General features: G+C 45.0%; 1 protein-coding gene across 1 annotated transcript; it reads left to right on the forward strand.

The window, feature by feature from the left end:
- The first annotated feature begins 1,108 nt into the window (after positions 1-1,108).
- On the forward strand, positions 1,109-1,885 carry LOC147988816 (uncharacterized). The gene has a single exon (XM_087535952.1). It carries the CDS (start codon positions 1,367-1,369, stop codon positions 1,883-1,885), a length of 519 nt encoding a protein of 172 aa, XP_087392078.1. The 5' UTR covers positions 1,109-1,366.
- The last annotated feature ends 7,892 nt before the right edge of the window (positions 1,886-9,777 follow it).

A 9,777-nucleotide genomic window follows, 5' to 3' on the forward strand; every position in this document is an offset into this window, starting at 1 on the left:
TTCAAGTTGTGGATAGGCAGGGTGCATCCCAAAAACTTTTGAAAGTTTTCTTCTCTCTCCATAATCCTATTTTGAAAAATTTCAAATCAACACCTAGTTTTAAAACAGTACAAAAAAGTTGTTTGGAAAATTTTCAAATAAATATGAAAATAAATTAGACAGAATTTGAGAAACAACCGAAAAAGAATCAAGTCAATTGGACTTATATTTAAAAAGTTATAGCCAGTCAAAGTTTAGCCACTAAAGAAATTCGGCCCAAACTGGCCCCCCCTGCATTTTGGGGTCCCTCAGCACACACAGGACCCTCAATGGCCCTGCGTAGATGTAGATGGTCTAATCAGCGGTAGTAGTAATGCATTCCTAAAAAACTTTGATTGTCGGTTAATGATAGTTAACCATGCACATTTTTATTGGAAACTAGTGATTTTTAGTCACCCTCTAACGGATAAAAGAAGGAAATAGTATGTTTATAAAAGTAAGTTCCAAAAAGTTAGTAAAGAAACACAAAAATGTATATGAAAAACTCATTTACATGAAACATTTATAACTATTTACCTTAGGATATGAATTATCTAAAATCTTTCATTAGCCAAATCGACACAAATTTTAGTGCCTATGAACTTGGATAATATCTCTCTCCAGGTTTGTATGACACGCATGGTTTTTAGATCGTCAATTCGACTCAAAACTCATGTTATACATCACTAAAAATATATCCTTAGGTTAATTGTCAAAGGAAGCTTTTAAACATTTTTGTGGGTTTTTACGAGACCATTCAACATGAAAGTAAATGTGTAGATGAGCATTGCATTATATGCACTTTTCCCCTAGGTAGACTAACATCTAAATATTACTTTTTAAAACTGGTGATCCATTCAATGGAATGAAAGGAGAAATTCATGGAGAAATGGAGTGTGCGGAGACAACAGTCCAAACACTGTTCCATAGAAAAAACCCCAAACATGACGTAAAGCAGAAGTGAAAACCCCATTGTACCACCCCCCCTGTGAAGAATTCATGCATGCTCATGCGGCCCCGTTACTTATTCACCAGCGATGCATCCACCTATTTCCGCTTTCGCCCGTACTCCCATCGTTGCAGACAAACCCACTCCTCCCTATCGTATCTCACTCTTCACTCCTCCTCACCACATCCACGCCATTCCCTTTCTGCCGACGCCGCTTTCAGATCTAGAGCGGCCGCAGAAGCGCCGTTTAAGGGCAAGATTTCGCCCACGACCATGGTGAATTCGACGGAGCCACCGACCGAGCCTCCCTCGTCAGATCGAGGGATATAAAGTAGCGTTGGGGAGGTGTGGGGCACTGCCGCGGAGGCTGTGACAACGTCACTGAGTGCCCACCGCGAGATGCTTTCTCCGCACCGGTCGACGCTCAAGATGCCGCAAGACGCTCCCGTCAACCGCGCTGGTGAGGCCATCGCCCCGGCCATGGGTTCCTCCTCGCAACATCTCAACAAGGTCAGCCAGAGGCTACAACTCGGCCTCGATGAAGTGGCCGTGGCACCGGGTGTCGGCAACCCCAGGGACAACGAGTCCCCTGTGGTCACTGAGGCGGTTTCTCCGCAGGCATTGAAGGCACACCCCCGCCGCCGCCACCCTGCTATGTCATCCCACACAGATGAGGCAGCCGTGAGTGTGCCACCGCAGGCGTCCGAGCGCAAGCAACGGTTGGTCCACGCCGATGCGCTCGACAGGCTACGGTTCTCCGCGACGCTCTCCACAGAAGAGATTGAGGAAGACATCTACGCCCTCACCGGCGCGCTGCCATGCAGCCGCCCTCGCCACCGCCCACCCGCGGTGCAGAATCAGATCAATGGGAGATCCCGTTCTTCCTCTGCTCCCTCCCTCACTCCCCTTATAAGTTGAGCTCCTGTCGCTCCTTGCTTGGAAACCATTTGTAATTCTGTAAATGTTCTCGTCCCCAGCTGCTACTTCCTGGCTCATGCTTATCGGAGATCAACGCGGAGTCCTACCGGGTGCCAGACGATCGCTGACCCTCTCAACTCAACAAGCGTCGTCGCCCAACAGTAAGCAAGCAAAGTGAATTCAGCGATTACAATTCATATTCAGTTAGTTGCTGCCATTGTGAGTTACATAATCCATCAATTAATTGATCACATAGAGTAAGAGTTGGTATGTATGAATCCCATCAGCAGACTGGTTGTAAGCAACGAGTGGTGACTTGTCAGTGTTTTTATTTCGAGTTGTAGTAAGTGATATTCTGTTCCGTAGTAATGGTAAGTGATACCGTATTCTGTAGTAGCACTAGTAGTGGTTCGTAACTTTGGTATCATCAATGATTGGAAGAACGCAATGTGGTGTACTAGTAATTGCATTGCCATCGTTGGTCGAGTTAGTATGTTCGCTAACGTCCACACCCTATTGCAATCTTATTGCTAGTACTGCATATAGTTTCTCGCTCTTCTTTCTTTGGAAGATGTTTTTGGTAGCTAACTTTCGTCGCGAGTGACAGTACTACTGGGTTTCATTCTAGCTAGCCGACACATGGGCACGGGGACCAAATGGTTTCGAAAACCCTGGCACCGCGTGGCTTTGGCAGTGGGCGCTGCATAGTTTGTTGTCTGTTTCCTAATTCCTTGTGAGGTTGGTGTGTCAAGAAGGTCCAAATAAGGTAGTTGAATGACAGACACGTATCTGAACCCTTGGTGGTCCCTATCGTCGTTCTCGTGGAGCGTCCCATGTTTTGGTGATGCAACACGGTTCATACGCTTTCTGGGTGTGTGGCTTATGGATGGACTCCATCCATGCACATATTTGGTTTCTTGCTAGCAGTATTCCCGAAAAGGTTACCCTTGAGCTGCTTATTTATTGGGAAAAGCTTGGCTTTAGCTGGTGGATCGCACGCTGGCGTCCACCCCCTTGTTCGTGTGACGCGTGTCCTATGGGGCTCACCTGCATTATCTTTTACGGTTTGACAACTGAGTCTTTGTTGCAGTTTTGACACCGCAACAACTCGTATGTTACAGGATCTGAACATGGATCCCTCAGGCACAGTGCCTCCCGTGTTTCTCCCAAACTCCCGTTCTTCCTCTAATTTGTTCAACATCATTTATGTTACGAAACTCCTTCCGGAACATCATCTATGTTGCGAAATAAGTGAAGACGAAAAAAATTACAACCCCTGAATGTTTCTGCAACATGAACTCTGTTGCAAAGATGGTTCTACAACATGAACTCTGTTGCAATAATAAGGACGGGGCTAGACCGTTGGTGTGACTAGATCTAACGGCTACTGAGGGGGCGGATGTTTTTAGATTATCCGTCGGCGGACGCGTAAGGTTGCCCAACATATGTTAAACGAATTTGGTTCATATCAACCATAAGAAAATATACCATACTACTTGAAAATAGATGGTTTGATTAATTTTTTAGTCCATTAACGATTCCCATCCTCTGCTCTCCAAGCCGCCTAGTTTTGCAATGGATCATTGAGATCGGCAGATCGTACCGATAACCCTAATAGTGCATCTACCTTAGTTGTGGGACGCAACATTGACATGCATGCATGTGAAGCTGAAATAAGCTTAAACTACTCTTTATATCATTTGGAGGTTCTTTCTATGATTCTAATCCTTATGGTTTCCATTCCTATGAACGCCATTTGGATCAAAGGAATGGTACTAGCAAAGTTCATTTGGATTAGTCTCCTATATCTCAATTCCATGTGAATTTAAATATTGGCTCCAACCTCCTTTTAACAATCATCCGCGTGGGATCGAGACGCACATTCTTTGTTCTATCCGAGCGACTGTTCCTATAGTTTTCACGTCTTTTGTGGCAATAGTATATTTTGCACCCCAAACTTGTCAGATTTAATTGTTATTCGTATTCCTTATAGATATGATTAATCTCAAGTCATTTATTATCCATTTGAGATGATGTATTTCAAAAGAAATTTCTATGGAACTTGACCCAAAAGATTCATAGTGAAGGAAATATGCCCTAGAGGCAATAATAAAGTTGTTATTTATATCTCCTTATATCATGATAAATGTTTATTATTCATGCTAGAATTGTATTAACCGGAAACTTAGTACATGTGTGAATACATAGACAAACAGAGTGTCCCTAGCTAGTATGCCTCTACTTGACTAGCTCGCTAATCAAAGATGGTTAAGTTTCCTAACCATAGACATGTGTTGTCATTTGATGAACGAGATCACATCATTAGAGAATGATGTGCTGGACAAGACTCATCTATTAGCTTAGCATAATGATTGTTTAGTTTTATTGCTATTGCTTTCTTCATGACTTATACATGTTCCTCTAACTATGAGATTATGCAACTCCCGAATACCGGAGGAACACCTTGTGTGCTATCAAACATCACAACGTAACTGGGTGATTATAAAGATGCTCTACAGTTGTCTCCGATGTTGTTTGTTGAGTTGGCATATATCGAGATTAGGATTTGTCACTCTGAGTATCGGAGAGGTATCTCTGGGCCCTCTCGGTAATGCACATCACTATGAGCCTTGCAAGCAATGTGACTAATGAGTTAGTCATGGGATGATGCATTACAGAACGAGTAAAGAGACTTGCCGGTAACGAGATTGAACTAGGGATGATGATACTGATAATCGAATCTCAGGCAACTAACATACTGATGACAAAGGGAACAACGTATGTTGTTATGCGGTTTGACCGATAAAGATCTTCGTAGAATATGTGGGAGCCAATCACTAGTAGAAAATAGGGCTTTGGTCTAGGCCGGGTCAGCCCATTAGTCCCGGTTTAGTCCAGAACCGGGACCAATGTGGGCATTGGTCTCGGTTCGTGAGCCCAGGGGGCCAGGCGGGCCACGTGGGCCATTGGTCCCGGTTCATCTGGACCTTTTGGTCCCGGTTGGTGGGATGAACCGGAACCAATGGGCCTCGCTCCTGGCCCACCACCATTGGTCCCGGTTGGTGGCTTGAACCGGGACCAAAGGCTCCCCTTTAGTCCCGGCTCATGTCACCAACCGGGACCAATGATGTGCCTATATATACCCCTCGCTCGTGAGCAGAGCACCCCAGTGCTCTGTTTTTCTCTGGCCGAGGGGGAGAGGGCTTGGTGGTGCTCTAGCTCACCTCATATGCACACAAGGTGTTCGATGGAATGCCCGAGCCACACTACTTAAGCTTTCTCCTCTCCAAGATCAACCTCCAAGCTCCATTTTCCATAATATTTGTCTAGGTTTAGCGGTCCATCACGCCCCGTCCCCGTCTTCACCGCCGTCGATCACCCGCGCCAAGCTCATTGCCGGCACCACTGCGGTGAGCCTCTTGTTCTTATCTTCTTTCTGAAAGGAAAAATATTCTTACTTGTATGTTTACATAGATACTTGTATTATTTTCTTACTTTTATTATTGCATCTTATATAGTGCGATGGTTTTGGTATCCGCCCCTGTCGGCCCTCGTCCTGTCTATGATTCAGATGTGGTATATATATTATCTTTATAACTACTGGTTCATTTATTGTTTATGAAAATTATGCCGACAACCGTGACATAGATTTTATTTATGTAGGATGTATGTGAATCGGAAATGCCAACCGACCCTATTGTCGAGAGGTTAAATTTAGTTGAAGAAGAAAACAATTTGTTGAAGGAAAAAATAAAAAAAAATTGAGGAGGAGAAGATGATATTGGAGTTGCATGTTGCGGATGTCGTCGATGATCACAAGATCAAGATGGATGCAATGCGCTTGAAGATTAGAAAGATTAGAAAATATGCCATTCATACCGAGGCTTGGTATCATTATGCCGTTGGATCAATTGTTACCTTGGTTGCGATTATGATCGCATTTGTTTTCGCATTGAAATGTTTTACATAGTTTCAATGTATGGTTTAATTAATTAGATGCTTTGGAGAGCTATATGTTGTTAGATGAGAACTATGTATGCACTTTGGTTTTAATGTGATGATGAACTTCTATTAATTTGGACACTTAATTATATATAATGCACGCAGATGAACCGGCAATGGATGTACGGTGACAGACACACCTGCGAGTACATTAAGGGCGTGCATGAGTTTCTCGATGCGGCTGAGGCAAACAAGCAGAATGGTTTTATGTGTTGTCCATGCACTGAATGTGGGAATACGAGGTCTTACTCTAACTAGAAAATCCTTCACTCCTATCTGCTTTACAAGGGTTTCATGCCACACTATAATGTTTGGACGAGGCACGGAGAAATAGGGGTTATGATGGAAGACGACGAAGAAGAAGAGTACGATGACAACTATGTGCCCCCTGAATACGGTGATGCTGCAACGGGGGGAGCTGGTGAAGATCAAGAGGAACCAGATGATGTGCCCAATGATGCTGCAACGGGTGAAGCTGCTGAACATCAAGAGGAACCGGACGATGTGCCCGATGATGATGATCTCCGCTGGGTCATTGTCGATGCAAGGACGCAATGCGAAAGTCAAAAGGAGAAGCTGAAGTTCGATCGCATGTTAGAGGATCACAAAAAAGGGTTATACCCCAATTGCGAAGATGGCAACACAAAGCTCGGTACCGTACTGGAATTGCTGTAGTGGAAGGCAGAGAATGCTGTGGCTGACAAAGGATTTGAGAAGCTACTAAAAATATTGAAGAAGAAGCTTCCAAAGGATAACGAATTGCCCGACAGTACATATGCAGCAAAGAAGGTCGTATGCCCTCTAGGATTGGAGGTGGAGAAGATACATGCATGCCCTAATGACTGCATCCTCTACCGCGGTGCATACAAGGATCTGAACGCATGCCCGGTATGCGGTGCATTGCGGTATAAGATCAGACGAGATGACCCTGGTGATGTTGACGGCGAGCCCCCCAGGAAGAGGGTTCCCGCGAAGGTGATGTGGTATGCTCCTATAATACCACGGTTGAAACGTCTGTTCAGAAATGAAGAGCATGCCAAGTTGATGCGATGGCACAATGAGAACCGAAAGAAAGATGGGAAGTTGAGAGCACCCGCTGACGGGTCGCAGTGGAGAAAAATTGAGAGAAAGTACTGGGATGAGTTTGCAAAGGACCCAAGGAATGTATGGTTTGCTTTAAGCGCGGATGGCATTAATCCTTTCGGGGAGCAGAGCAGCAATCACAGCACCTGGCCCGTGACTCTATGTATGTATAACCTTCCTCCTTGGATGTGCATGAAGCGGAAGTTCATTATGATGCCAGTTCTCATCCAAGGCCCTAAGCAACCCGGCAACAAAATTGATGTGTACCTAAGGCCATTAGTTGAAGAACTTTTAAAGCTGTGGAATGGAAACGGTGTACGTACGTGGGATGAGCACAAACAGGAGGAATTTAACCTTAAGGCGTTGCTGTTCGTGACCATCAACGATTGGCCCGCTCTCAGTAACCTTTCAGGACAGACAAACAAAGGATACCACGCATGCACGCACTATTTAGATGACACTGAAAGTATATACCTGGACAAATGCAGGAAGAATGTGTACCTGGGCCATCGTCGATTTCTTCCGACCAACCATCAATGTCGAAAGAAAGGCAAGCATTTCAAAGGCGAGGCAGATCACCGGAAGAAGCCCGCCATGCGTACCGGTGATCACGTACTTGCTATGGTCAATGATTTACACTACGTAATCTTCGGAAAGGGTCCCGGTGGACTAGCTGTTCCGAATGACGCTGAGGGACACGCACCCATGTGGAAGCAGAAATCTATATTTTGGGACCTACCCTACTGGAAAGACCTAGAGGTCCGCTCTTCAATCGACGTGATGCACGTGACAAAGAACCTTTGCGTGAACCTGCTAGGCTTCTTGGGCGTGTATGGGAAGACAAAAGATACACCTGAGGCACGGGAGGACCTGCAACGTTTGCACGAAAAAGATGGCATGCCTCCGAAGCAGTATAAAGGTCCTGCCAGCTACGCTCTTACGAAAGAAGAGAAAGAAATCTTCTTTGAATGCCTGCTAAGTATGAAGGTCACGACTGGCTTCTCGTCGAATATAAAGGGAATAATAAATATGCCAGAGAAAAATTTTTAGAACCTAAAGTCTCATGACTGCCACGTGATTATGACGCAACTGCTTCCGGTTGCATTGAGGGGGCTTCTACCGGAAAACGTCCGATTAGCCATTGTGAAGCTATGTGCATTCCTCAATGCAATCTCTCAGAAGGTGATCGATCCAGAAATCGTACGAAGGCTAAGGAGTGATGTGGCGCAATGTCTTGTCAATTTCGAGCTGGTGTTCCCACCATCCTTCTTCAATATCATGATGCACGTCCTAGTTCATCTAGTCGACGAGATTGTCATCCTGGGGCCCGTATTTCTACACAATATGTTCCCCTTTGAGAGGTTCATGGGAGTCCTAAAGAAATATGTCCGTAACCGCGCTAGGCCAGAAGGAAGCATCTCCATGGGCCATCAAACAGAGGATGTTATCGGGTTTTGTGTTGACTTCATTCCTGGCCTTAAGAAGATAGGTCTCCCTAAATCGCGGTATGAGGGGAGACTGACTGGAAAAGGCACTCTTGGAAGAGACTCAATAATATGCAGGGACGGATATTCTTGGTCTCAAGCACACTACACAGTTCTACAGAACTCTACCTTGGTGACCCCGTATGTCGATGAACACAAGAACAGTCTGCACTCCAAACACCCGGAGCAGTGCGATGACTGGATTACATGTGAACACATCAGGACTTTCAGCAGTTGGTTGGAAACACATCTCAGAGGTGACAACACTGTTTGTGATGAGTTGTACTTGTTGTCCAGGGGACCATCTTTGACTGTATTGACTTACAAAGGATACGAGATAAATGGGAATACATTTTACACGATCGCCAAAGATTAAAAGAGCACCAACCAAAACAGCGGTGTCCGCTTTGATGCAGCAACCGAGAGCGGAAAGGACACATATTATGGTTACATAGTGGACATATGGGAACTTGACTACGGACCTGATTTTAAGGTCCCTTTGTTTAAGTGCAAATGGGTCAATCTGTCAGGCGGCGGGGTACAGGTAGACCCACAGTACGGAATGACAACAGTGGATCTGAAAAATCTTGGGTACACTGACGAACCGTTCGTCCTAGCCAATGATGTGGCACAGGTTATCTATGTGAAGGACATGTCTACCAAACTGAGAAAAAGAAAAGATAAGGAAGCGAATACATCATACGATGAGCCAAAGCGCCACATAGTTCTTTCAGGAAAAAGGGACATCCTGGGAGTGGACGGCAAGACAGACATGTCTGAAGATTATGAAAAGTTTCATGAAATTCCTCCCTTCAATGTCAAGGCTGACCCAAGCATCCTGATAAACAATGAAGATTATCCATGGTTACGGTGCAATAAGCAAATGACACAAGTGAAGAAAAAGTGAAGACTTTCTCCCGCAACTGTTATGATGATACCATGCCAACTTTGTAACACACGAACATGCTACAATTGTCCATTTTGTACATGCACATGCTATGTGGGTGAAATTATGATACCATGCCAACTTTCAACTTTTTCAGAGTTCATTTGAAATGCTTTCATGTCTTATGGTTCGGCCCTCGTAATACCATGACCATTAGTCCCTGGCCCATGCCAACTTTCAACTTTCAACTTTCTAAAACTAATGGCACTAACAGAAAGTTTATAATTTTTCTCCTCGCCCCTGGCCCATGACCATTAGTCCCGGTTTGTGCCACAAACCGAGACTAAAGGGTTGGTCCTCGTTGCGGGCAGAGTTTAGTCCCACCTCGCCAACCGAAGGGGGCTCACACCGGTTTATAAGCCCTTCCCTCTCTGCCT

The sequence above is a fragment of the Triticum urartu genome, chromosome 1A (assembly GCF_056163025.1).
Source record: "Triticum urartu cultivar PI428250 chromosome 1A, HENAU_Tu73, whole genome shotgun sequence".
NCBI classification, from domain to species: domain Eukaryota; kingdom Viridiplantae; phylum Streptophyta; class Magnoliopsida; order Poales; family Poaceae; genus Triticum; species Triticum urartu.